Source organism: Eptesicus fuscus, chromosome 6, assembly GCF_027574615.1.
Source record: "Eptesicus fuscus isolate TK198812 chromosome 6, DD_ASM_mEF_20220401, whole genome shotgun sequence".
Lineage (NCBI taxonomy): Eukaryota > Metazoa > Chordata > Mammalia > Chiroptera > Vespertilionidae > Eptesicus > Eptesicus fuscus.
This window is the reverse complement of record NC_072478.1, coordinates 16,860,752-16,888,339: the sequence shown is the minus strand read 5'-3', so window position 1 is coordinate 16,888,339 and position 27,588 is coordinate 16,860,752. Positions and strand designations below refer to the sequence as shown.

Here is a 27,588-nt window from a genome sequence, read left to right as displayed (position 1 = left end):
TAGTTGAAAAGACTGCGACTTGCAAAATTAAATCAAGCATCCGATTCCTGACTGTAGCCAGGCTGATGGTCTTTTCTGTCACACAGACAGGCAGAGCGTAGCATGTCAGAGGCCCTGACCTCAGTTTGCTAAGCAATCCCTCTGTGCCAGTCCAGTACTGGAAGCCCAAGGAGCCCTGGGGAAGACAAAAGCCGAGAGACATAAGAGCAGGCTTCCTGGAGGAGGGGACGCTGCCTTTTGCCAGACACGAAGGGTATTCCAAAGCGTGGAGCCAGCGTAGGCGTGGTAGCAAGAGCCCGGCCCGGCCGCTGGATGGGCCGCGAGTGTCGCACGGAGCTGAAGGGGTTCGCGCCGCGGGAGAGAAGGAAAGGGCGGGCGGTGATCAGAATTACATTTGATGGGAAAGGAGCCATGTTCCAAGGCCCAACCTCCGAGTACCGCCGACGCCCCGCCCCCGCCGCTCCCCTCCTAGCAACGGCCGGACCTTTCCACGCACGGCCCAGGCAACGCCCCGCCCCTCCGCCCGCGGCCCTCGCAACACTCCGCCCACCCGGCTGCACGCGGGGCCGGCGGCACAGCTTCCGCCTCGCTCACCCCGCCCCCGACAGGCCCCGCTGGGCGGGGTCCCCGGGCGCGCGCTTCCTCCTCGCCACCCCACCCTGGCCCCGCGGCGCCCCCCCCCACCCCATGCCCTCCCTGCGCTGCCGGGCTCCTGGAGCCGATCCCGCCGCGGCGGCTTGCCCCCGGCCGCCGCCGGCTGCGCCCACGCGCCTCCCGGGCCTCGGGCGGCACAAAGGGAAGAAGCAGCATGTCTGACCCCAGCTACTGGACGGCGGTGGCGGCTCCCGGCCACCGGAGCCGCTTGGCCAAGGGCGCGCTGCTGCAGCGCTCCAAGAGGTAGGGGGGATGCGGGGCGAAGCGCGGCGGCCGGCGGAATAGACACTAGTTGCCAGGAGTGTGTCTGGGCGGCGTGGCGAGGCCACTGTGCGCGACGGTAGGGGGACGGAGAAGGACGCTCTGGGACCGAGGCATCCGCAGGTGTCCCAGGCACCCTTCTGGGGTTCCTCGTTCCCCGCACTGGGGTGAGTGTGTGCCGGTCCGGGTCGCAGCTGGGGTTCTAATGAGGCAGCCGTGAGCTGAGACAGGATTCGAACCCAGGGCCCTCGTCCCGGGCCGAACTGGGGAGGTGCTTCTTGGAAAAACTGACGCCGATCCCTCCCTGGGGCCCAGCTAGAAATGTTGATTCACAAACAAACATTCACCGCATGCGGCTGGCGAGCGTGTGTCAGGAGCGCCCACCGCTGGGTTTAACCTGGAACAAAGCCTGGCCTGACTTGGAGTCTCAGTTTCCCCTTCTGAAAACCAGAGACTAAGCGAGGGCTGTGGGCTCTACCGGACCTAGATTCAAATGCCAGCTCAGCCACTGCCAGGCTGTGTGACCTCAACCCGTTCCTTTATCTCTCTGTGCTTGGGTGTCTCATCCGAGCTGGGATGGGACATTTCCCAAAGGGGTGCGACAGGCAGAGGCTGGGCGGGGGAACCTTGAGTGCCAAGTCCAAGGGTCTAGGCTCTTCTCCCAGACCCTGGAGAGCCATAGAGGGCTTATGAGCACCTCGGGGATTGGGTGCAGGAATTGGCCTCAGGCCCCGGTTTTCTCCCATATTCTCATCCTCTGTGGAGCCACAGGGGTGATGATTGAACTTCAGGGTCCTGGGCCTTCTCCGGGGAGGGCCGTGCAAATGGTCAGCACTCAACAGACCCTCAGAAAGTGAGCAGATCGGGCCCACTTCCCCACTGGCATCTCCAATTAGGCTGTTTTCAAGAAGACCCCGCCTGAGAGGAAGCGGTAGCCTGCCAAGTATTTTTCCCAAATGCTGTTGAAAGTGACAAATGATGGGAGTGGAGGTGGGGGGGAAGGAACCAGGTGAGGGGCAGGGAGAGGATGTGGGACTGGCTTGTGTGTGAGGTGGGGGTGGGCAGGAAGTTTTGCAGGAACCTGTGGGTTTCACTTTTGCTCCTGCACCTCAAGTCTAGAAGCCTTATCCCTGTGGCTGTTGATCTATGGCCTCAGTTTCCCAGGCTGGGAAATGGGTACATCTGGTCTCTCCCACCTCCTGGCCAGTTGGAATTGACAAATGGTGACTTGATTATCTGGGGAGGCATGACCTGCCCTCTGACAGTGCACCAGGCCCCGCAAGCCAACAGTACTACGTGTACCCACCACCTTTTACCCAGCGCTGGCCCAAAGCTGAGCTTGGTGCATTGGTTTTATCACATCTTCCCAGCACCTTGCCTGGTGTACAGATGGGGAAACTGAGGCTCAGAGGAACATCTGTGGGCAGGCTGGATCCAAACACCAACCCCCATGCCTTTTTTTGTCGCCTGGATTAGTGGCTGACCACGCTTCCCCACGCCTTGTCCTGCCCTGTGCCTTCTCCCTGGGACCCCATTCCTGGCCCTGTGAAGCTGGAGGTTTCTTCTCCCTCCCTGTGCAGTGCTGTGGCTGAGCTGCGTTGGCAGCTGGGGTGTGTGGGCTGATGCACTTGCTGAACAAGTAGAGCTGTTGCCGGGCGACTGTTCTGGGGGAGTTGGGACGGGGTGGGGGGGGGGCGGTGGCTGGTGACAATGTCGTTCCCAACTTCCCTCTGTCAGGGTGGGCACTGGGGCCAGGGCACAAGGTACAGGTGGGCTGGGCCTGAGCTGGGGGCCGGGGGCCAGAGGAGCTGGGATGGAAGGAAGGAAGGAAATGTGTTGGCAGAACAGAAGACAGGGCACAACTGCACAAGATCCTGACTCTAGGTTTTTGTTTTGTTTTAAATATTTTTTATTGATTTCAGAGAGGAAGAGAGAGGGAGAGAAAGATAGAAACATCAATGATGAGAGAGAATCATTGATCGGCTGCCTCCTGCACACCCCACACTGGCATGTGCCCTAACCGGGAATCAAACCATAACCTCCTAGTTCATAGATTGATGCTCAACCGCTGAGCTACGGCGTCCCAGTGACTTTAGGGTTTTTAAGAGTCAGGCTGGCATTTTGGGGGGATCTTGGGGAGGAATGTTGCCAAGAGATGGGGCAGTGGCCCTGGGAAAAAGTGCATGGATTGGGGTGGGGGCCTGCCTTAACCCACCTGTGGGCTCCAGGGTCCTCTCCACCCTCTGCCTTATTTCCCAGAGCTCCTGGCAGTGGCCACAGCGTGGGAAAGGGGTGGGGGTGGGAGTGTGAACACCAGAGCCCGGGAAGTCAGGCCAGGTGCTCCTGGCTGTGTGCAGTGACCACCAGGAGGCCGGAAGTGCTTCATGCCACTGATAACAACAGTAATAGCGGATTTAATAAAAATAATATTTGTCTGCCCTGACCGGTTTGGCTCAGTGGATAGAGCGTCAGCCTGTGGATTAAAGGGTCCCGGGTTCGATTCGGGTCAAGGGCATGTGCCTTGGTTCCGGGCACATCCCCAGTGGGGAGTGTGCAGGAGGCAGTTGATTGGTGTTTCTCTCTCATCGATGTTTCTAACTCTCTATCCCTCTCCCTTCCTCTCTAAAAAATCAATAAAAGATATTTAAAAATAATAAAAATAATATTTGTCAAATATGACTCCCACTGGGCCTCCAAGGAAGGGCCATGGGGGAGTCCAGTTAGGGGCGGAGCAGGAGTGGTCGTGCCCAGCTTCCTATCCGGCCCCAAAGCCAGCTGCATGTGTGCCCCAGCCCGGGCGTGTGAGCCCAGAGGCCTGGGCCAGCGCCTGACCCTTCCCCACCTGCCCCTACAGCTGCCGCAGCGGGAACCGTAAGAGCCTCGTGGTGGGGACACCCTCACCGACCCTTTCCAGGCCCCTGTCACCGTTGTCAGTCCCGACTGGTGAGCATGGGAGCAAGCGGGTGGGTGCTGTGTCCTCTCTCCACCCCGATGACTCAGTTTCCCCTGGCCTCCTGATCAGCAGGCAACAGCCCCCTGGATAGTCCCCGGAACTTCTCGGCCGTGTCAGCTGTCAGCTTCCCCTTTGCCCGGAGGTGAGTGGTCCCTCCCTGCCTTTGGGGGATGGTGTCCTCACGACGGCCGAGGGGACAGGCAGGGTGTGTGCGCTTGATGGACTTGCCTCCTCACTGGCCTTTTCCCCTCCCCGGCCCCGCCCTGTGTTGGTCCCTCCCTCTGGTTTCCGCCCCTGCCTCGGTCTTCTGCAGCCACATCTCTCGGACAGACAGGTAATGTCAACGAGCTCTAGGGGTGGGGGTGAGAGGGGACACCACCGGGTCTAAGAAATACTAATTGAGTGAAAGCAATTTACTCATTTAATAGGAGTTTAACAAGAGTTCATGGAGGATCTGTTATGTGCCAGGCTTTTTTTTTTTAATTTACGGATTGACTTTCGGGGGGTGGGAGGGAGAAACATCAATTTGTTGTTCCACTTATGTATGCATTCCTTGGTTGCTTCTTGTATGTGCGCCCTGACTAGGGATTGAACCCGCAATCTTGGCGGATCGGTACGACGCTCTAACAAACTGAGCTCCCCCAGCCAGGGCACGTGCGCCAGGCTTTTACATGTCACTTATTCATTCAGCCTTTATTGAGTGCCCGCTGGGAGGCTGAGGAATGGGGGGCTGGCCTTTGGCTTTTGGGGAGTCCTCAGTCTGGTGGAGGCAGCCAGCATGTACCCCAGGAGGTGCAACTCTGAGAGGTGGCAGCTTTGCGTAGCGGGGGTGGGGGGGGGGACGGGGCGGGGCACTGGCTGCTGGCGTCAGGGAGGACTTCTGGAGGAGATGTCTAAAGGACGAGGGAGAAACCTAGTGGACTTGGCCACCCTGACTTGCTGTTCTTGGCCTTAGAGAGTCCTCCCTCCCATGGGGCCAGAAGCTGGCAGCCACAGTGTTTGCCCTTGGTCCCCACAAGCCACAGGGGCCCTGTCTTCCTTCCAATTCTGGTTCTCCTTTCCAGGGCTGACGGCAGAAGGTGGTCCCTCGCATCCCTCCCGTCCTCTGGCTATGGGACCAACACACCCAGCTCCACCGTCTCGGTACCTCCAGTCCCGCCTTGGCGGGCAGACAGGCGGGTGCAGGGTTGGAGGGGGCATCTCTGTGTTTTACAAGGGGCCAGATAGCCGCGCCGTCAGCAGGTTCCTGGCCGCTGCCTCTGCGCTGTGTTCTAGGCCCGTGGTCGGCAAACTCATGAGTCAACAGAGCCAAATATCAACAGTACAACGATTGAAATTTCTTTTGAGAGCCAAATTTTTTAAACTTAAACTTCTTCTAACGCCACTTCTTCAAAATAGACTCGCCCAGGCCGTGGTATTTTGTGGAAGAGCCACACTCAAGGGGCCAAAGAGCTGCATGTGGCTCACGAGCCGAGGTTTGCCGACCACGGAGCGAGGCGATGTGGGGGACCTCCTGAGAGGACCCGGCCTTAGCCCCGGAGCTCCCCTAGGGTACACAGATTCTCACGGGGCCTGGCCAGAGGGGATCGTGGCGCTGCCGTGGGGAACAGGCAGAGAGGACTTCTTGGAGGAGGGGACATCAAGGCTGGGGTATTAAGGGATAGGAGCCGGGCATTCTGGGCCTTGAGGGGTAGTGCTGGGGTCCTGGCTGTGGGGCTGACCTTCAGCCCGTGACTCTGACACCCTCCTCCCAGTCGAGCTCGTCCTCCCGGGAGCATCTCCACCAGCTTCCTTTCCAGCCGACGCCAGACGAACTGCGTTTCCTGTCCAAGCATTTCCGCAGCTCAGAGAGTGTGGCCGATGAGGAGGGTGGCCACCGCTCACCCCGCCTTCGACCCCGCTCCCGTAGCCTCAGGTGGGCTTTGACCTCTAGCCCATGCCCTGGCACCTCCCTGGGCTGGCTTTTGGATTAAAACATGGCTCCTCCTCCCTTCTGGCCTCGACCCTGCCCTAGCCTGGCTCAGCCCCCTTCCCCTGGGCTGGGTCTCAGGTCCTATGTCACAAGCTGCTCATCACCCCCCTTCAGCCCCGGACGCACCACAGGAACCTTCGACAATGAGATCGTCATGATGAATCATGTGTACCGGGAGAGGTTCCCAAAGGTGGGCAGTGCCCTGTGGCTGGATGGGCCCCAACACCCCCCACGTGCTGCCCCTCTGTGACGGACGGGCATCCTCTGTCTTGGCTGTGTCCCCACATCTGTCCATTTCTGTTTTCCCTCTGGGTCTCGGACGTTCCCCCAGTCCTCCGACCCCATCAGCTTCATGGTCACCTCTCTCCCCACTGTCTCTCCTGCCCTCCGTCTGCGTGTCTTGTTCCCCAGTCCCGTCCAATGACCAGGTCACCCGTCTCCCTCTCCCCTCCCCAGGCCACGGCCCAGATGGAGAGCCGTCTGCAGGAGTTCCTCACCGCCTTCTCGCCCGGTGCCCAGCTGGCGCTGGCCGATGGCGTCCTGGGCTTCATCCACCACCAGATTGTTGAGCTGGCCCGCGACTGCCTGGCCAAGTCTGGAGAGGCCCTGGTCACCTCCCGCTACTTCCTGGAGATGCAAGAGAAGCTGGAGAGGCTGCTGCAGGATGTGTGTGGGGGGCTGGGGGGTCCCCAGGTGGGGCGGGACAGGGACAAGGGCCTGTGAGTGATGCCCCGCCCACCTGCCTCCAGGCCCACGAGCGCTCGGACAGTGAGGAGGTCGGCTTCATTGTCCAGCTGGTCCGGAAGCTCCTGATCATCATCTCACGACCAGCAAGGCTCCTTGAGTGCCTCGTGAGTCACCTCAATGCAGAGGTCTAGCAGAGCTCAGACCAGGCCCCCAAGAGACAAGACACCGTTCTCAGGGTGTAGGGCCTGGAGAGGCTGCCGGCCTGGGGTGGGCTTCCTGTAGGAGGGGACCCCAGGGACAAGTTGGAACCACAGGTCAGAGAAAACAGCATTTGCAAAGGCCTGGAGGAGAGACCAAGCCTTGGCTGACCAGAGCTCTGCACCCCCAGGAGTTTGACCCTGAAGAATTCTACCACCTGCTGGAGGCCGCCGAGGGCCAGGCTCGAGAGGGCCAGGGCATCAAGACGGACCTGCCGCGGTACATCATTGGGCAGCTGGGCCTGGCTAAGGACCCTCTGGAGGGTGAGCTGACGGGCAGGGAGGTGAAGGAGACAGAGGAGAGGCGGGGGTGTAGTCATACTATCCTTGTCTCTCTGTTTCCTGCCTGTGGTCACCTAGGGGACCCGCTATGGGGAAAGGGCCCGAGATTCCAGGGTCAGGTGGCTGCACATTGGGCCCCTGACCTTCCAGGGCCTTGGGACCTCTGTGTTCTCAAATGCCACGTTGAAATGGGCCAGGGCACCAGGGACCACCGCTGGCATTGACATCCACATCGTCCCGCAAGTTCACAAAGCCTGTTTCCAGTCTTATCTGATGGTGGCCCCGGGGGTGGGCTCAGAGTCAGTTCAGGCCACCTGCAGACAAGAACTCCCCCCCAACGGCCAGGATAGGGGAGCCAAGATGGAACTGGGAACGGCCTGTCCTGGGGTGGTCAGGGCAGGCTCTGGGAAGAGGTGATGTTCAGGCTGAGGATGGAGAGGTGACCAGATGCAGATCTGGGAGAGGAAAGGGGGGAGCTAGGCAGGGGGACTACAAAGGCCAGGAGGTGGGACGATGCCTGGCATGTCGGAAGAGCAGCGGAGACGGGTATAGCTGAGGGAAGGGGAGCTGGCTGGAGGCAAGGGGGTTGGCAGGGCCTGGTTTCAGTGGCCAGGGTTCACCTAGCGTTATTGCTGTGCTAACATGGGACTGAGCTGCCATTGTCCCCATTTAAAGCTGGAAAGACTGAGGCTCTAGGCAGATGAGGTAGAGCAGGGGATCAGACACAGCTGTGCCCGAGGCCAGACCACTGGTGGACTGGGCTTGTGGCCGAAGCTGGCTTCCTGTCTGTCCAGTGACAATAACTCAGGTAGCGCTGGGGGAGGGGAGGGGGGGGCTGCTGTCAGAGGGTGTAGGAAGTGGTGAGGCTGTGGGGGCAGAACACCTCCCCAATACCTCGGGGGGCCCGCTGAGAGTGGAAGGGGCTGCATTTGAGCCAGGTCTCTCTCACCCCTGAGGCTCCACCGCCCCATTCCAGACGAACTCTGGGACCGTGAGACTTCATTGCCACGGTCACAGCTCACAATTCATGGGCCACTCCCCGTGACCAGCCTTTTGCCAAGACCTGGGGCGGGACTGTAAGGGGGCTCCTCCCGCTTGGCCACGCCCTGAGCTAGGAGGTTTTTAGGAGCCCGTGTCACAACTGGTGTTCACTGGTCCAAAGTTTGGAGCCAGGGTTTGATGAAAGCTGAGTAGCTGGAGCTTGGGCTGCCTGCTAGTCCCTTCTAGACAGTTCCTCCATTGTTTAGTCCAGCCTCCTGAGCTTCGCTCAGACTTGGACACGGGAAGGGCCCGTTGGCAGTATCATGGGGGCCGGGCAGGGGAGACTCCCATCCCTAGCCCCAGATGAGCCGTGGGGGGCCTCAGGAAGTCTGGGTGACAGGCAAGGTGTAAAGGCCCCGTTCAAGGCTCCTCCCTTGTCTTGCAGAGATGGTGCCTCTGAGTCACCTTGATGACAAAGGACAGCCCCCAGCACCTGAGTCCCTGGAGGTGAGGCACAGAGTTTTGGGTCCCCACACCTGTCTTGTTCTTCCCAGGCAGCTGTGGGAGGGGCTGGGTTTGCAGAAGTTTTGCATGACGGGTGCTTAATAAATGCCTGTGACTATGAGGGGAAGGTGGGGGAAGTTAGATTGCTGTGCTGTGTAGGTTGGGCAGGGCTGGAGGGGGCACTGGAAAGGTTTTGAAGGATGTGCAGGAGTTTTCTGGGTAAAGGGCACATCTTGAGCCAAAGCTCAGAAACTTGGACACTGAGTTGGAGAAGTTTAGATGGGAGAGAAAGTGGCATGAGGCACCGGGACTTGGGGGCCGGAGGAGCCCAAACCACTCCTCAGGGAGTCAGGACCCTGAGCCCTTCTCGTCCCACAGAGCCGCGCCCTGGTTGGTCCGTCACGGAGGAAGCCATGTGAGAGTGACTTCGAGACCATCAAGCTCATTAGCAACGGGGCCTATGGGTGAGTCCTCAGGTCCCCCATAAACCCATTTCTCAGATGCCCACAGAGATGGCTAAGGCCCAGCAGCCCCCGAGTGTACAGGCAGGGAAACGGAGGCCTGCAGAGGGATATGGAGATGCAACACAGCGGGCATGGCCTTGAATGTCCTCATCCTTGATCAGGTGTAGGGGGTTCTGGTCAGGAAAAAAGATGACCACATGGTGGCAGTAGCATGCAGTGAGCATTATTTGCCACTTGGACAGATTTGCAGAGGGGTGGGAGTGGAGTCCCTGACAGCATGAGACCATCAGAGCAAGATGGGAGAGGGGGCCAGTGGCCAGGTGGGGAGTCTTTGGGCCAGAGAGCCCCGAAGGGCAGCAACAGCAGGTATAGGTTCCTTATAACCCCAGGGTTTATCTGTGTCTGGGAGCCGTTGGGTACAGTTTCATCAGGTATATAAAGCCAGCAGGCATGGCTAGAGATGTGCTCACTTGGATTCTGTGTAATGGGTCTCAGCCTGCTGTGAATGAATAAATACTCTGAGGGCCAGTACACCAGGGCCACGTCTGGTTCATGTGTAGGACACCAAGGAGGGCAGCGTAAACCTATGGTGGCTGCTTTGGGAGAGGGGCCAGGTGTGGAGAAAGGTGTCCCAGATGGAGAGCCCAGCAGATTGGGTCCTAGGCCCAGGTTGGTTCCCTGTGCCTGCCAGGGCCTCGCGCGCAGGCCTCAGCCAGCCCGGCCTTCCTCCCAGGGCCGTCTACCTGGTGCGGCACCGGGACACTCGCCAGCGCTTCGCCATCAAGAAGATCAACAAGCAGAACCTGATCCTGCGCAACCAGATCCAGCAGGTCTTCGTGGAGCGCGACATCCTCACCTTCGCCGAGAACCCCTTCGTGGTCAGCATGTTCTGCTCCTTTGAGACCCGGCGCCACCTCTGCATGGTCATGGAGTACGTGGAAGGTGCGGTCCCCGGGGCTGGCATGCCTCCAGCAGCAGGGAGCTCACCCTCTACCCGGGAGAAAGGCCTTCCTTGGGCCAGGTTGGGATCTGTCCTGTCCTCCAGGGGGTCCCAGCCTGCCTTGGAGGCCCTCAGTCTAAGATGGGGGGTCATGGCAGGGGGAGCCCAAAGAAGAGTGTTAGGGTGGGACCCCGGGAGGAGAGGGGAAAGATGTACATCCTTGCAGGGGAGACTGGTGCACAGAGGCCTGGAGGCTGGAGGAACAGGGGAGGGTCAGGGTGAGGAGTTTCGGCTTCAGGTTTGCAGTTCAGGATGGAGCAGTACCTGCAGGTAAGTGCATGAACAGGCACCAAGGTGCTGCCAGGCAAGGAGAGAGCATGCGCTTTGGGGCACCAGGTGTGTACAGGGGAAAACTGTGCCCTTGACAGAGCTGCTTCTCTATCTGGGGAAAATCAGGAGGCAGGGTCTGTCCTCCCCACACCCCTGTCCGGTTCCCCACCCGGATTCGGGACCCACTGGGGCCTTATGCACCAGGCGGGGCGTTACAGAGGCGGTGGGCAGGGCTGTGGAGACCACGCCTCTGAGCACGCCTGCCCCTTGCAGGCGGTGACTGCGCCACGCTCTTGAAGAACATGGGCCCGCTGCCCGTGGACATGGCCCGCATGTACTTCGCAGAGACGGTGCTGGCGCTCGAGTACCTGCACAATTACGGCATTGTGCACAGAGACCTCAAGCCTGACAAGTAAGCTGCTGAGGCCGCAGGGCGGGTCCCCGGAGGGCTGGGGGTGGGGTTTGGAGCCATGCAGAGGGGCGGGGCATCAGTGGCATCTGGGGCCGCTCAGGAGCCCCACCTATCTGGATTCTGTTGGCAACATGGGGCCCCTACTGTCAGGAAGGCAGGGAACTTGCACATCTTGAGCCTCTGGTGTGTACAGAGGAGAGCAGGTACTTAATAGGCACTTGTTGTATACAGGGAAAGGACTGCACTTAGGAGGTGGTGCCAGGAAAGGGGAGGGAATGTGCACTTAGGATGCAGAAGTGTACATGGGAAGGGATCATGCACTCAGAGCTGCTACTGCACAAGGGGAAAGAACATGCACTTATGAGGCGCCAGGTATATACAGGGAAAAGGAACATGCATGTTGCAAGACCTTATATGTGAAGAAAGGGACTGTGCGTGTCTTGAGCACGTGTTGTGTTTTAGTTCAGGAAAGAAAGGAAGAGACCATGTTTATTGGTTTTATTTGGGATATTTGTTTTATTCTAGCATTTAGTGAGCACCTACTGTGTGCCATTTTCTCTTTGGGTGGCTGGGAGACATGAGCGTGAATGTGAATAATCCTTCATGCTTTGTAGTCCCTACATAATTTTCAAAGCACTCTCCCCTGCAATTGAGCACCTGCTGTGTACAGAGGAAAAGGCCACCCATATATTGAGTGCCCTCTGGATATGAGGCGAGAACCACATGTTTCTTAGGTACTTGCTATGTGGAGGTGTGAACGTAAGTGGTAAGAGCCCTGTCTGATTTCAGAGCACCTTGTAATTTGCAAGTGGTTTAGAAAACAAAGCAGATATGTATTTGGCACCTGCTGTATACCTGGCCTGTGTTCAATGCTCTAAGGAAGCTTTGTGCCCAACAGGCCTTTTTTTTTTTTATTTAATATATTTTATTGATTCTTTTACAGAGAGGAAGGGAGAGGGATAGAGAGTTAGAAACATCGATGAGAGAGAGAAACATCGATCAGCTGCCTCCTGCACACCCCCTACTGGGTATGTGCCCACAACCAAGGTACATTCCCTTGACTGGAATCGAACCTGGGACCCCTTGAGTCCGCAGGCCGACGCTCTGTCCACTGAGCCAAACCAGTTAGGGTCCAACAGGCCTCTTTGAGATCATCCTGGGGTGGGGTGGGATGGGGTCTTCCGCCGAGTGTCTCAGGCCAGACCCCAACGGAGAGCCTGCCCCTTTCCAGGAAATCCCAGGCATTGTATCATTTCATTTATAAGAAGAAAAAAAATTTTTTAAATAGCAGATATAGTTAGCGTTCAAGAAATGAACGTTTTTGCCCGGTCGGTGTGGCTCAGTGGTTGAGCATTGACCTATGAACCAGGAAATCATGGTTCGATACCCCGTCAGGGCACATACTTGGGTTGCAGGCTCAATCCCCAGTGGGGGGCATGCAGGAGGCAGCCAATCAGGGATTCTCTCTTATCATTGATGTTCCTCTCTGAAATCAATTATATATATGTATATATTTACAAAATGAACGTTTTTTATAGACAGTGTGCCCGTAGGAGCTCAGGAAATGTTGGTAGTCTTAGCACGGCCTTGGTGTCGGAGCATGTGGCTGCACCTGAGAGCTACACTCAGGTGTCTTTTACGCAGCTGTCGCACACAGTGGCTGCTCAAGAAACAACCTTATTATTTTTTTAAAATATATTTTATTGATTTTTTTTACAGAGAGGAAGGGTGAGGGATAGAGAGTTAGAAACATCAATGAGAGAGAAACATCGATCAGCTGCCTCCTGCACACCTCCTACTGGGGATGTGCCTGAAACCAAGGTACATTCCCTTGACCGGAATCGAACCCGGGACCCTTCAGTCCGCAGGCCGACGCTCTATCCACTGAGCCAAACCGGTTAGGGCAACAACCTTATTTTTAAAAAACAGCGAATACATATAACAAGTGCGCAGAATTGTTTTTTACAGAGTTGAGGTAAACACGTGGTGCCAAGTAGATGGCTCACCCGACACCTGGGCTACATACAGTGAGTTCTACAGAAATTTATTTTTAAGCAGCAGAGGTTTCTAGGAGGCACATGAAAATGTGACTATAAAGATGGAGCATGGGATTCGATCCTTTAGCAAATCATTTCTCTATTTAAGCAAGTATACATGGTAGGTGTACAAGTTTCTTTGTGTGTTTTTTTTTTTTCATCCTTACCCAAGGATATGTTTTATTGATTTTTTTATTTTTATTTTTTTTAGAGAGAGGAAAGGAGAGAGAACAAGAGGGGGAGAGAGAGAGAAAGATCGAGGTAAGAGAGAAACATAGATCGGTTGCCTCCCTTATGCGCCCTGACTGGAGATCGAAACCACCGCCTTTGGGTATACAGCAAGCACGTCTAAACTCCAAGGCTAACACGGGCCAAACAAACAAAGTTTAAGTTTATGGGGGCCGCAAAAAAAAACAAACGCTTCCGTTTTCATAGAAACGTAGGTTTATTTCGATAGAGACACGCTGAATACAAAGGGCTGAAATAAATGAGTAATCGTTAACATAAAATAATAGAACATTTTAATAAAAATTAATATTTTTTCTTGAACATTAACTTACCAGACACTGAATAATTACACAAATTAATAAGCGTAATGCAAATAAACCTATTTTTCTTGTTCTCCGAAAGCGAAGTATTTCCTGTTGCACACACCAAACAAGTCAGTACAAGACTAATGACGTGGCAATCGGCTGCTAAAATATTCACTGCTAGTATTAGTGGGGAGAAATGGTGCGCCTGCACGTAAGGCGTGTAAGAGAAATGAATGCAACACGATTATAGTAATCGGTCATTAGCGAACGTTGTAGTTGTTATTAATAATTATGTATAACAGGATATTGTAAAAATTAAGTTATGAAATTTTTATTAAAATGTTTCTTACACACCATTGTATTGTCTGGGCTGCAAAAATACTCGTTGTGGGTGGCGAGTTTGACATGCTTGGTGTACAGGATGACACTTAAACCAACCGAGCCACCCGGCCAGGGCTAGATGTGCAAGTTTTTAAAAAATGGATACAGCCCCAGCCGGTTTGGCTCAGTGGATAGAGCGTCAGCCTGTGGACTGAAGGGTCCCAGGTTCGATACTGGTCAAGGGCACATGCCTGGGTTGTGGGTTCGATCCCCAGTGGGGGGCGTGCAGGAGGCAGCGGATCAATGATTCTCTCTCATCATTGATGTTTCTATCGTTCTCTCCTCTCCCTTCCTCTCTGAAATCAATAAAAATATATTTAAAAAGAAATGGATCCACTCATGAGTTGCACAGATATATTTCTGTGTACATCAGGTGCTTGAGATATATTCAATTTTCTTTTCTGTAAACATATTTTTATTGATTTTGGAGAGAAAGGGAGAGGGAGAGATAGAAAACATCTGTAATGAGAGAGAATCATGGATTGGCTGCCTCCTGCACACACACACCCTCTCTCCCCTCCCCCGCCCCAGGGGATCGAGCCAGAAACCCAGGTATGTGCCCTGACTGGGAATTGAACTGTGACCTAGTTCATAGGTTGATGCTCAACCACTGAGCTGCACTGGCCGGGCTCAATTTTCAACATGGAATGTAAACAATAGGTGCTTGCAAAGTATTTAATTTGTTACAGTAATGGCTGTGTTTACAAAAATACACTAGATACCCCCCGCCCCCAGCAGGTGTTCAGGAGATGGTTTAACACACAGTTGGAAGATGCTGTGATTCCCAGGAAATTTAGTTTTGCACAGCAAAGTATACAGAAGGTGCTCAATAGCAACACCAGATGTACCCAATAGGTGCACAGAGACGTTTGCCAGATTTGTAATACTGTCTGAGACCCGCTGGTGCTTGTGATAATGTGGCTGTGCACCGGAAGGATTTTTTAATCCCCCGGGGGCTCTGGCCCATCCTGGGTGGAGCCAAGTGCAAGGGCCGCTGGGCCCCTAGCCCTGAGCCGTCCGCCTGCCCCCCCGCAGCCTGCTTATCACCTCGCTGGGCCACATCAAGCTGACGGACTTCGGCCTGTCCAAGATCGGGCTCATGAGCATGGCCACCAACCTCTACGAGGGCCACATTGAGAAGGACACCAGGGAGTTCATGGACAAGCAGGTGGGTGGGCCGGCGCCCCTGGGTGTTGGGCCCCCTCCACCTGGGGCCTGACCCCAGGACATGTGGAGACTTGGCGGTAAAAAAGGAGGAAATGAACTGCCCCCTGTACGTCTACCCACCCCTTACTCCCAGCCTGGCCCCGGCTCCCTGTCTCTGGTGGGGTTTCTCTCGGGCTGGGGGCCATCCTCAGTTCCCCGTTCTGCCTATCCCAGGTGTGCGGGACGCCCGAGTACATCGCCCCCGAAGTGATCTTCCGCCAGGGCTACGGCAAGCCGGTGGACTGGTGGGCCATGGGCGTCGTCCTCTATGAGTTCCTGGTGGGCTGTGTGCCTTTCTTCGGCGATACCCCCGAGGAACTCTTCGGCCAGGTGGTCAGTGGTACGTACCCCCCCCTCCCCCCCGTCCGGGGGCCACGGGTTTGAGTCTCTGCAGCACTGGGGCTCAGGGCAGCAGTTTGCCCCCCTGTGTGAGAGAGGGGGGCCGCCCCAGGTGTGGGCCGTGCACCTGTGGTATGCCTGGCCCCAGCTGGACACTGGGGACAATATGGACAGCCCTTCTGGCACTCACTGTCTGGTAGGCCAGTTAGCAAGATAAATAAGCAAATTATGGAGCAATTAGATGCCAAAAATGCCAAGAAGGAGAAGACGCAGAAAGGAGAGGGGGCAGGGTGCTGGGGGCGCTGCATTAAGTAGAGAGCTGTGGAGGCCCCAGAGAGGACCCGTGAGCAAAGCCCTGAAGGTGTGAGAGGGAGCTGCGCGTGGGAGAGGGGAAGGTGCTCTGGACAGAAGCACAGCCAGCGCAGAGGCTGGGAGGTGGCACCAAGCCTGGTGTGTTGAAGGGGCAGAGGAGGCTAATGGCCTGGAGCACAGTGCGTGAGGGGAGATGCGAGGCAGGACCATCCCAACCCCCTCCCTCCCTCCCCTTATTTTAGATGAGATCATGTGGCCAGAGGGGGAGGAGGCCCTTCCAGCCGATGCCCAGGACCTCATCACCAGGCTCCTTCGGCAGAGCCCCCTGGACCGTCTTGGCACTGGTATGTGTGGAGGCTGGGGTCAATAAGAACTACTCGACCGGCTGCATGGAGGGGAGGGACTTGGAGCTGGGGTTTTGAAGGATGCATAGGCGTTTGCCAAGAATTAGCACAAGACCTTGAAGGAAGAGCAGGTAGCTGGTTCCGGTGCAGGGAGAACACTGAGGCTGAGTGAGTATGTGAGCCTGCAAGATCACCGGGGGCCGTGTCCTAAGGTCCTCCACGGCCCAGCCCAGTGGATCCCACAGTCCCCTGGTGCAGTGGTCGGCAAACTCATGAGTCAACAGAGCCAAATATCAGCAGTACAATGACTGAAATTTCTTTTGAGAGCCAAATTTTTTAAACTTAAACTTCTTCTAACGCCACTTCTTCAAAATAGACTCGCCCAGGCCGTGGTATTTTGTGGAAGAGCCACACTCAAGGGGCCAAAGAGCCGCATGTGGCTCTCGAGCCGCAGTTTGCCAACCACGGCCCTAGTGGATGGTTGAGGAACTGTTTGAGACGGGTGCAGCCACCCATTAACGTGGCCCCAGGGGTCATGTTCCTAATGCTGCTTGGCCCTGGAGAGAACAGTGGGGCTGAGGTTGGGGAACAGGACGCCTTCACGCAGTCAGCTCTACTCCAGGGAGTAGAAACGTGGGAACGGCCCAGGAAGGAAGCCCTTCCAAGGCTCTGGGGTTTCTACGGGCGGTGGGATCTCAGAACCCACCAGAAGGAAGAGCCGGGCCTGGGTTCAAGCCCCAGCTCTTCCTCTCCGGGCTCTTAAACGGCGGCCGGCTCCCCCGCCCCATCTTTCTGGTTCTGTGTTGGGAAGTTTGGGGTCGGGCCCACAGTGCTCAGCTGGCATGTCTGCAGGTGGCACCCATGAGGTCAAGCAGCACCCCTTCTTCCGGACGTTGGACTGGGCAGGGCTTCTGCGCCACAAGGCCGAGTTCGTGCCACAGCTGGAAGCCGAGGACGACACCAGCTACTTCGACAGTGAGTGCAGGAGGGGTGTGTCCCCTCACCCTGGGCCTAGAGCTTCCAACTTCCTGAACTTCCCGAGACGCTGAGGCAGGTCGGCCAGCGGCCCCCTGGCTGGGGTTTCCTGTTCTGGGTTCAGGGGGTGCAGCACCCCCTCAAGTTGTGGGAGAGGACAGCAAGGCACTAATGTGGCAGATCCTTGCGCGGGGTCTTCCAGCAGGTCGGCCTTCCAGCACGGAGCCCAGCGTGTCGCACCGGGTGGGCACCTTGCGGAGCTGCTGTAGGGGGCTTGTCCCGCTCAGGGCTTCGGCCAAACACAGCCAACGCCCTTGGCTTCCGGCGCCTCTTCCGGGACGTGCTGTGTGATCTCGGGCATGCCGCGTCCTCTCTGAGTGTCTGTTCCTTCCTCTGTAAGACAGGGAACGTACTTTACGTTGGAGGTGCACCATTTCCCGAATTCTGGGTGACCTATCTGAAGGGTGAAGACACGAACCCTCAGACACGAGAGCTCCCACCCATGGTCCCACAGCTTCGTGGACACAGCTAGGAGGGACGCCCAGATATGCACTCTGCAGCCCCAGCCCTTGTCCCTAAACACACAGGGCATAGTCCCACTCGGTGCCCCTGCCCCACCCTCTCCACGTCACCCCACGACCCTCACAGCCCCGTGACGTGGGCCGGCCGTGCCTCTCCCTCCTGCAGCGCGCTCAGAACGGTACCGGCACCTGGGCTCTGAGGACGATGAAACCAACGACGAGGAGTCATCCACGGAGATCCCCCAGTTCTCGTCCTGCTCGCACCGGTTCAGCAAGGTGAGGCCCGGGCCCTGGATGTAGCTAGTCCTCGGGATGTTTGTTGGTTTGCATTTTTTTATTGTGGTAAAATACAGCATAAAATATACCATTTTACCCATTTTAGAGTGTACAATTCACTGACAGTTAGCACATGTACCATACTGTGCAATCATCAACTCGATCTAGCTCCAGAACATTTCCATTACCCCAAAGGAAACCCCATCCCCGTTAGCAGTCACTCCCCACGCCCACCCTCCCAGCCCCTCACAACCACCAGTCCGCTTCCTGTCTGTGGATCTGCCTCGTCTGGACAATCCATATAGATGGACTCACATATGACGTGGGCTTCTGTGTCTGGCTTCTCTCACACTCAGCATGACGTGTCCCAGGTTCATCCACGTGGCAGCTTGTGTCAGTGCTCAGTCCTTCTCACGGCTGAGTAACATTCCATCATGTAGATGTAGATGGACCACCTTGTATTTCTACTTCGTCAGCCGATGGGCATTTGGGTTGTTTCTACTTTCTGGATATTGTGACTAGGGCTCCTCTGCTGGGTATCATTTTATTTATTCACTAGAGGCCCAGTGCACGAAATTCGTGCATGGAGGGGGTTTGTCCCTCAGCCCAGCCTGTACCCTCTCCAATCTGGGACCCCTCGAGAGATGTCCGACTGCCCGTTTAGGCCCGATCCCAGATCGGGCCTAAACGGGCAGTCGGACATCCCTCTCACAATCCAGGACTGCTGGCTCCAAACTGCTTGCCTGCCTGCCTTCCTGATTGCCCCTAACCGCTTCTGCCTGCCAGCCTGATCACCCCCTAACCACTCTGCTGCCAGCCTGTTTGCCCCCAACTTCCCTCCTCTGCCGGCCTGGTCACCCCTAACTGCCCTCTCCTGCAGGGTTGATCACCTCCAACTGCCCTCCCTTGCAGACTTGGTCCCTCTCAACTGCCCTCCCTTGTAGGCCGGGTGCCTCCCAACTGCCCTCTCCTGCTGGCCATCTTGTGGTGGCCATCTTGTGTCCACATGGGGGCAGGATCTTTGACCACATGGGGGCAGCTATATTGTGTGTTGCAGTGATGATCAATCTGCTTATTACTCTTTTATTAGATAGGATAGAGGCCTGTTACAGGGGTGGGGGCCAGCTGGTTTACCCTGAAGGGTGTCCCTGATCAGGGTGGGGTTCCCTTGGGGCGTGGGGCACCCTGAGCGAGGGGCTTGTGGTGGTTTTCAGGCCGGCCACGCCCCCTGGCAACCCAAGCGAAGGCCCTGGTATCTGGAATTTATTTTCCTTCTACAATTGAAACTTTGTAGCCTGGAGCAGAGCCAAGCCTGGGGCTCCCTCCAAGGCCTGCAGCCATTTGTGTTGGGGTTATAATTGAAACTTTGTTGCCTTAAGCGGGTGGGCCCGGCCAGGGTGTGCAGAAAGCTTTGCTTCCCCTGTTGCCGGCGGCAACCCTGGCCTGCTCTCTCAAGCTCCATCCTGCCGCCATTTGTTTGGATTTGTTTACCTTCTATAATTGAAACTTTGTAGCTTGAGTGGAGGCTTAGGCCTGGCAAGGGCAGGCGGAAAGCTTGGCTTCCTCTGTTACCTAGGAAACCTTGCTCTTAATATATATACTGAGTGGCCAGATTATTATGCGTTCAGAGATCATAATAATCTGGCCACTCAGTGTATACACACACACATATATATATTTATTGGTTTCAGAGAGGAAGGGAGAGGGAGAAAAAGAAACATCAATGATGAGAGAGAATCATTGATTGGCTGCCTCCTGCATGCCCTTCACTGGGAATCGAGCCCACAACCCGGGCATGTGCCCGAATCGAACCATGACCTCCCGGTTCACAGGTCGGCGCTCAACCACTGAGCCACGCCGGCCGGGATGCATGTCACTTTATAATGTCACAAGCTTAACTTAAGTTCCTTCCTTTGTTTATAATTTGCTCAAAAACTCCTCTGCACCTCTTGTGGGCCTGGGCCCCGGGCAGGTTGTCCTGATCATCAACAGAAACCCCAGCTGTGGCCCCCTTGGTGTCTGGTCCCTCTGAGCCTCAGTTTCCCACCGGAACAGTGGGCTACAGAGTCTGCTACCTTTAGGGACATGCTGAGTAATGATTTTTTTAAAAATATATTTTATTGATTTTTTACAGAGAGGAAGGGAGAGGGATAGAGAGTTAGAAACATCTATCAGCTGCCTCCTGCACACCTCCTAGTGGGGATGTGCCCGCAATCAAGGTACATGCCCTTGACTGGAATTGAACCTGGGACCTTTCAATCTGCAGGCCGACGCTCTATCCACTGAGCCAAACCGATTAGGGCCTGAGTAATGATTTAATAAAGTGAATCACAGAGAAGCACTGGGCATGTAGAGAGCAGATGCGGCTCCTGCCTCCGTGTTCATTGCTGTTATTTATTACTTCCCAGGTCTACAGCAGCTCGGAGTTCCTGGCTGTGCAGCCCACCCTCCCCTTCACTGAACGAAGTTTCAGTGAGGACCGGGAGGAAGGGTGGGAACGCAGCGAAGGGGAGTGTGGCCGCCAGCTGAGCACTGAGGTCCGGTAGGTGGGCTGGACAGTATAAGCGTATCTAGCCTCCACGCCTTATGGGAGGTGGAGCCACAAAATCTAACGTTGGAAAGAGCTTCCTAGCGGCCCCGTTGAAAAGGGTCAAACATATTGGCCCACCTGTCAGACTTCTGCCAACCTAGCTCCTATCGTCAGCCCCTTGGCTTTTGCACTCCTAACCCCACTGAACATAAAGCGCCGTCACACTGCTAGGCTTCGCTTGCACTGTTCCCTCGGCCCTTTTCATCCTTCAAAGTCCAGACTCAGCAGAAATAATCCATGTCTGCTAGAGGATGGGCATTGGAAAGTGGGTTTTAAAAGGTGAATAGGAGTTCCCTAGGTAGACACAGAGAATGGAGCCGGCAAAGGGAACTCGCCGTGTATTTACAAAGTGCCCCTGGCTCTAGGCTAAGCGTTACTAGTAAGATGTGATGGCTGGGGGTGACTGGGTGTCCTGGGGTGAGGGCGTCGGACAAGCGTGACTTGGACTCTTTCCTGCTCAGGCTGAGGTCCTGGACATCCTCAGGTTCTTCCTGCTATTCATCCTCTTCCCAGCCTGAGCGGGGACCCAGCCCATCTCTCATGAGCACCATCAGCCTGGATACGATGCCCAAGTTTGCCTTCTCATCGGAGGACGAGGGAGCTGGCCCCGGCCCTGTGGGCCCCAAGAGACCTGTCTTCGTCCTGGGGGAGCCTGATCTGCCCCCAGCAGCCACCCCAGTGGTGTCTAAGCCCTCGGGCCTCTCTGGTAGGTGGGGCCCAGGGTGGAAGGAGTGGCATCATGGAATGTTTCCCAGAGGAAGGACTGTTCGAGATGGGTTTTGAAGGATGAGATGTTCTTCAGAGAACATTTAAGATAGGAGAGGCCAAGGTTCTGGAGAAGCCTTGGGCCTCAGCTCGGCCCCCCAGGAGCCTCTAGGTCATCGGGTCAGGATGGGACTGGAGAGAGGGATGGGGCGAGGGAGCTCCAAGAGGGGGAGCTCGGCGTCAGATGAGGGGGGACAGGCTTCCTGGAAGAGGGAACTTGAAGAGTGGCGCTTTCTAGGGAGAGGCATGTGGGAAGGGTGCACAGGAAGAGGGAGCTGCCTGAGCAAAAGCCAGGAGGCTGCACCGTGTCCACGTCGGTCGACCTTGACCCTCTCACCCTGCTAACCTCCCAGCCGACCCCACCGCCCTCAGTCAGACGCGCCTACGGAGCAACAGCACTGGTGCCCGACACTCCACGCCACGGGCCCTGGATGCCAGCCGGGGCCACCGCCTCAGGGGCCCCAAAGACCTGGCCCCCGAGAAGCCCAGGGCCGCCTCCAGCGGGGGCTGCATGCCCAAGTCAGCCTCCGTGTCCGCCCTGTCGCTTATCATCACGGCCGGTAATGTCCGTGGCCCTGCCTTGTCTTTGCTTGTCTGTCTGTTCCCATTTTAGTCATGGGGTGGGGTCTTCTCTGGCTGGGGTGTCAGGCGCTGGAGGGTCCTTAAGGGTGATGTTTGGCCTGAGCCCCAGGAGAGGGGGTTAGAAACAGGGAGACCCGAGAGACTGGCCTTCCTGGCAGAGGGCGCCGCACGTGCAGAGGCCTGGCATTGGGACATGGGAGCAGCAGTGAAGCAGCCAGAGTGGTCAGCCTGGTGGGAGGGGAAGGCACCCTTAGGAGGTGCCACAAGGGAGGGACCCACACCCTAACCCTCATCCCTGCAGATGATGGCAGCGGCGGCCCCCTCATGAGCCCCCTCTCCCCACGCTCACTGTCCTCGAACCCGTCATCGCGGGACTCCTCTCCCAGCCGAGACCCGTCCCCCGTGTGTGGCAGCCTGCGCCCCCCCATTGTCATCCACTGCTCTGGCAAGAAGTACGGCTTCAGCCTGAGGGCCATCCGTGTCTACATGGGCGACAGTGATGTCTACACTGTGCACCACGTTGTCTGGGTGAGTTGTCTTGGGGGTGGGGTGGGGACAGCCTGACTCTGTTTGGGGCTGGCTGTGCCCTGGCAAGGTGCGTTCTCTAGTCTGTGAGGTCTGGGGGCCCAGGACGGAGAGCTGGTGCCTCCTGGGTCTCTGCCATCCCTGTCAGCTATAGGGAGAGGGTTGGGCAAGAAGGACAGGCTGGACAGCGAGACAGAGACCCTCGGTGCGCATGACGCTTATGGCTCGTGCTAGCAAGCGCACAGTGGGCGGGTTGTCCAGGGCTTGGCACATCCCTTCTCCACAGGTCAGGGAAACTGAGGCAGCGTGAGAGGCAGCAGCTTGCTGGTGTCTCCGGCTGTTGGACTGCTGACCCTATCGTCTCCCCCTAGAGCGTGGAGGAGGGGAGTCCTGCCCACGAGGCGGGCCTGCGAGCCGGAGACCTCATTACCCACGTCAACGGGGAGTCGGTCCTGGGGCTGGTCCACATGGACGTCGTGGAGCTGCTGCTGAAGGTGCCACCCCCACTGCTGTCAGGACGCCCAAGACCCCCACCCGCTGTCCTCCCTCTACCCACACTGCTCTTCCCAAGCCCAGGCCTTGCACTCACCCTCCCCTCGGACTAGAATCTGCTTTCTTCTTTGGCTCCTAACCTCATCCCCAGAGCCCCTCCTCCCAGAAGCCCTTGCTGATCCCGTGGGGTCTATGCCATCTCTGCCTCCATCAGACAGAGGTCCTCGGGGGCTCAGGCCTGGGGGTGGGGTCACGGGAGGAGGTAGGCCCCAGGTTGAGTAGCTCCTGGAACCAGCATATAGATGGACAGCTCACTGGATGGGCACAGACAGTGGGCATGTATTTTTGGCCCAGTGAATGGTAGATCATTAGACGAGACGTGGCTGGATGGGATCTGGGACCTTGAAGGATACATAGGAGATGAGTGGGTGGGGGTGCTCACGGGATGGAGGCACCCAGAAGACCCCTTGCCATCGTTCCTGCAGAGCAGCAACAAGATCACCCTTCGGACCACAGCCCTGGAAAACACGTCCATCAGGGTGGGCCCCGCCCGGAAGAACGTGACCAAAGGCCGCATGGCACGCAGGAGCAAGCGGAGCCGCCGGCGTGAGACACAGGACCGGTGAGAGCCAGGGCGTGTGCGGGGGGAGCCTGTATCAGCTGGGGCAGGGGGCGGGGGGCACTGGGGTGTAGCAGTCAGGAAGCTCCCGCTGAGGGCAGGGGTACCAGAGCACCTGGGGTTTTCACCCACAGGCGGAAGTCGCTCTTCAAGAAGATCTCGAAACAGTCGTCGGTGTTGCACACAAGCCGCAGCTTCTCATCCGGCCTCCACCACTCCTTGTCGTCCAGCGAGAGCCTCCCAGGCTCACCCACCCACAGCCTTTCCCCCAGCCCCACCATGCCCTGCCGTAGCCCCGCTTCTGATGCCCTGGCAGGTGGGTGCACCCAGGACCAGCGGGGGAGGAGGGAGCAGGCAGAGATGGGAAGGTGGAATGACATGATGTAGGAAACAGATGATCAGAAGAGCCTTTCCAATTGCCTGGAGTCTAAGAGGCAACCTGGAGGTGGGCAGAGACGGGTGCAGGGACAGGGAAGTGTGTGCTCAGCAGAGGGAACTTCATGAGTAAAAGGGTCTAGACTGCAGGGATGTGAAAGCTGGGGGAGGCTGACGAGAGGACATTGCAGGATGAGTCAGGCCTAAGAGCTGGGCTTAAATTGGTGGGCAGTAGGGAACCACAGAGAGTATGTGGGCCCCAAAGGGCATGGAAAGCTCGTTTTGGTGTGGGAAAGGATGGCGAGGGCCCCCGGACTCTGAGAGGCTGAGGAGAGGCAGGGGAGGCCTCCGGAGGACCACAGATCTACTCCAGGGGGCCCTCCTTGCCCCCCTGGGGATCCCAACTACTTCTCTCCCTCTGGCCCCCCCTTACCTTGTGGGGCAGGGGTTATCTGTGTCATCTCTGCCTTCCTAAGACTAAGCATCCTCTGGGGCTGAGGCCTGGGAGTGGAGAGGGGAGCACCGGCAAGGAGGAGGGCCCTTGTTGGATAACTCTGGGGACCAGTGGACAGATGGGCTGTGAATGGGCATCTTTAGCCCAGTGAGTAACGAGTCATCAGATGAGAAGTGGGTGAATAAGAGCTAGGGCTTTGGCCGTGGCTGGTGTGGCTCTGTTGGTTGGATGTTGTCTGGTGCACTGAAAGATTGCCAGTTCAATTCCCAGTCAGGGACACATGCCTGGGTTGCAGGCTCAATCCCCGGTAGGGGGCATGCAGGAGGGAGCCAATTGATGTTTCACTCTCACATCAATGTTTCTCTCTCTCTCTTTCTCTCTCTCAAAAAAAAAAAACAAATCCTATATAATAAAAGGGTAATATGCAAATAGACCGAATGGCAAAACAGCCAATCAAAGCATATAATGCTACCACCAGGGGCAGATGCTCTGACTGGTAGGTTAGCTTGCTGCTGGGGTCTGGCTGATCAGGACTGAGCAAGATGTGCCGGACATGCCCTGGAGCCCTCCTGTGGTCCCTCCCCGGCCCGATTGTGTACTGGTGCGGCCCCTCAACCTGGCCTGCGCCCTCTCACAATCCAGGACCCCTTGGGGGATGTTAGAGAGCCGGTTTCTGCCCCATCCCGCAGGCCACTCCCCTTGGGAGGGCGCCAGATGCAGGGCTGGCGAGCGCTGCTGCTGCTATTGCAGCAGCGCAAGCCCGTGGCAGGCACAGTGGGGCCTGGATGAGCGGGAGCAGCAGGTAGGAGCTGCAGGTGGTGTTGGATTGCGGGTTTCGGCCCGATCCCTGCAGGCCACCCAGAAGGACCCCACCTGTGCATGCGCCGGGCCTCTAGTGAATTAATAAAAAAGAACTAGGGCTGTGATGCATGAGCAGGAATTGTTCACCAGATCTAAGCCACGGGAACAGCCTGTGCAAACAAGAGGCGGGAAAAGCAGGCTAAATGGTCACTTGTACAATGTGGGCTTTGGTAGGTGCAGTCAGTTCCAGGTGTCAAGTCCCTCAGGGTAGGGACTTGAGGGCCATGGCCTGACCTTTACCTGTCATCCACAGACACCGCGTCTCCACCCAATGCATCTCCAAGCTCCAGCAGCCCTGCCTCTCCAGCCACTGCTGGCCACACCCGCCCCAGCTCCCTTCATGGCCTGGCCGCCAAGCTCGGGCCTCCCCGTCCCAAGGCCGGCCGCCGCAAGTCTACCAGCAGCATCCCACCCTCCCCACTGGCTTGCCCGCCTGTGCCTGCACCTCCACCCCGCTCACCCTCACCCCTGCCCGCGCCCACCCGGTCCCCAAGGTTGCGCCGGGGCCAGTCGGCGGAGAAGCTGGGTGCAGGTGAGCGGCTGGAGGGGGAGTTGGGGCGTCGCAACCGCGGGCCAGACTCCGAGCTGGTGGTCATGCGAAGGTTGCACCTGTCTGAGCGCCGTGACTCTTTCAAGAAGCAGGAGGCTGTGCAGGAGGTGAGCTTTGACGAGCCACTTGAGGAGGCCGCCAGGCTGCCTGGTGTGATGCCTCAGATTGCCGTCGAGGGCGCTGAGGCTGTTCCCGGAGCCCTGGGACCCACCGAGAAGGACTGATGCCTCCCACCTGGCCTCACGCTGGCCTGGAAGTTGTGCGTTTTTTGTGCAAGGTTTTTCCAGTCAAGTGACAGCTGGACGGAGACGAAGCCACCAGCCTGTGACTCCAGAAGGCAGGAAGCATCAGGCTTGTTGCTGGAAGGTGGAGTCAAGCACCTGCATGTTTTGGTGCCATCGGTCAGGGGCTGTAGGGCAGGCGTAGGAGATGAGGGTGGCACTGTAAATAGCAGCACATCCCTGTAATTTATTACTTTTTTTTTTAAGTATAAGAGAAAGTTTAGAAAGTTACAGAGGTAAAAGAAAGGCCCTTGAAAGAAAGGGGCTCAGGGAACAAGTTACAGAGGAAAAGAAGGGCCTTTGGGAGAGAAAGGTAAAGGCGACTTGTTTGGGGGGAAGAGGAGGAGGGGAAGGGGCAGGCGTGCTCCGGGAGGGAGAGCATACCTGATGCATTGCTCTTGGTCAGCGGCAGCCAGATGGAGCCGCCAGGCTCCTACCCCTGGCAGCTCGGACCCCATTTGCAGACCCTGCCTCTGGGCCTCTGCAGGAAGCACTTTGGACAAGTCCCATGTGTTCGTGTTTTCTCGTTTTTCTGTATTTTTAACATTTTTTGTTTGTTTTTAAAGTTTTTTTGTGTTTTACTTGATCCCATCCCTGATCTAAGACTCACCGATGGGGACGCTTGTTTGGGCCCAGTTTGGTTGTGACTTGGAGAGTCTAATTGATTCCCCTCCACCACGAAACAGAATCATCCCCATGATGATCTGGATGCTGAAGGCTGCTTCCCACCATCCAGCCTCCATCTGTAGACCAGCCTGGCTAGAGTCTGCCGGTAGTCCTTTGGGCTTAGGGGATGTGGGAACTGGGGCTTTCATTGGTGAGTAGGAGTTCACCACATCTAGGCAGAGGGGTCATCCACTCCACTGGGGGACACTAATGCCTTAGGAGGCGGAGGCCTCAAAGGGCACTGCCAGGGCAGAGTGTCCACCCTGGACAAGATTTCACATGTTTGATGCGGATCAAGGTGAGCACTAGAACATGATGTGTCTGAAACACCCTCTGACAGTTCCCTCAACGTGTCAGAGCCTCCCTGGGATGAAATGGAGTCGAAAACCCAAATTGGGGGGTAGTGAAGTCTGAGTGTGAATCTTGGCTTCACTGTTTGGCTCTGGGAAAAGGGTTGCTCCACTCTGTGCCTGAGTTTCCTCGTGTTTACAAAACTAATCCCAGTAACTTTATTAAGCACCTACTATGTGCCACGGTCTTTTACTCACGTCTTGTCCCTCAGCCAGCCTTAAGAAGGCTGGAGCTGGCGTCATCACCCCCATTTACAGACAGACAACGGAGGCCTGATGAGGGGCAGAGACTTGTCCCACAATTGCTTGGTGAGAGTCATGCCGCCAGGCCCTGCTGTGGGCCTTGTCAGCAAGGGAGCTTGAATGCAGCCTGATGTCAGATACGGCCGACTCCAGCCCATGTTGCTGTGTGACCCATGGGGCATCTCAGAGCCTGTTTCCCATTTGGAGGTGGCTGGCAAGATCGCTGTGCCCCACATGGTTTCAGGCATTTTCCCCGATACCGCAGCCTGCTCTGCATCCTCCTGCCCCTCCCCCAGCACTGCCTAAGTGTTGGAGCTAGACCGGGGCTATGCATGACTTGCTTCTTCCTTCCATCACGGAGCTGACAGTGAATAAAGCCCACATTGACAAAGAGGAGGTCCAATGTCTGGATTTGTGACCAGGGGCCAAAAATGAGTAAGGGAAGAGGGGTGGAGGCGGGCTGAAAACAGACCCTGGGCTCAAAGTCCTTTAAAGTGGGTTCTGAATGCTGCGTAGGAGTTCACTGAGATTCCTTCTGGTGGCTCCTCTGGTCCTGGCCTCCTGCTGCCCTCTCCCTGTGAGTACCCATCCTGGGCTCTGCTCTTAAAAGTTTCA

At 56.8% G+C, this 27,588-nt stretch overlaps 1 protein-coding gene across 4 annotated transcripts; it reads left to right on the top strand.

The window, feature by feature from the left end:
• The first annotated feature begins 693 nt into the window (after nt 1-693).
• MAST3 (microtubule associated serine/threonine kinase 3) lies at nt 694-27,366 on the top strand. Of its 4 annotated transcripts, none has more exons than XM_054717277.1 (27): nt 694-897; nt 3,770-3,858; nt 3,941-4,010; nt 4,182-4,202; nt 4,933-5,011; nt 5,623-5,783; nt 5,955-6,030; nt 6,297-6,506; nt 6,590-6,691; nt 6,916-7,048; nt 8,493-8,554; nt 8,930-9,015; nt 9,749-9,957; nt 10,559-10,697; nt 14,683-14,815; nt 15,028-15,193; nt 15,747-15,848; nt 16,701-16,823; nt 17,511-17,620; nt 20,029-20,162; nt 20,672-20,916; nt 21,329-21,535; nt 21,859-22,085; nt 22,454-22,576; nt 23,060-23,196; nt 23,328-23,509; nt 25,137-27,366. In XM_054717277.1, exons 1-27 carry the CDS (start codon nt 809-811, stop codon nt 25,655-25,657), a joined length of 3,936 nt encoding a protein of 1,311 aa, XP_054573252.1. In that variant the 5' UTR covers nt 694-808; the 3' UTR covers nt 25,658-27,366. The 4 variants fall into 4 exon arrangements, with proteins under 4 accessions (XP_054573252.1, XP_054573251.1, XP_054573254.1 ...); XM_054717276.1 differs by having other exon boundaries at nt 3,938-4,010; XM_054717279.1 differs by lacking the exon at nt 4,182-4,202.
• Nucleotides 27,367-27,588: the final 222 nt, after the last annotated feature.

What these genes read in the sequence shown, in the direction of transcription:
- MAST3 (XM_054717276.1), top strand. Translation starts at nt 809, where the DNA reads ATGTCTGACCCCAGCTACTGGACGGCGGTGGCGGCTCCCGGCCACCGG. An exon ending in CAAGGCTCCTTGAGTGCCTC is followed by an intron (nt 6,692 to 6,915) that starts GTGAGTCACCTC and finishes CTGCACCCCCAG; the next exon opens with GAGTTTGACCCTGAAGAATT. An exon ending in TAAGCCCTCGGGCCTCTCTG is followed by an intron (nt 20,917 to 21,328) that starts GTAGGTGGGGCC and finishes CTAACCTCCCAG; the next exon opens with CCGACCCCACCGCCCTCAGT.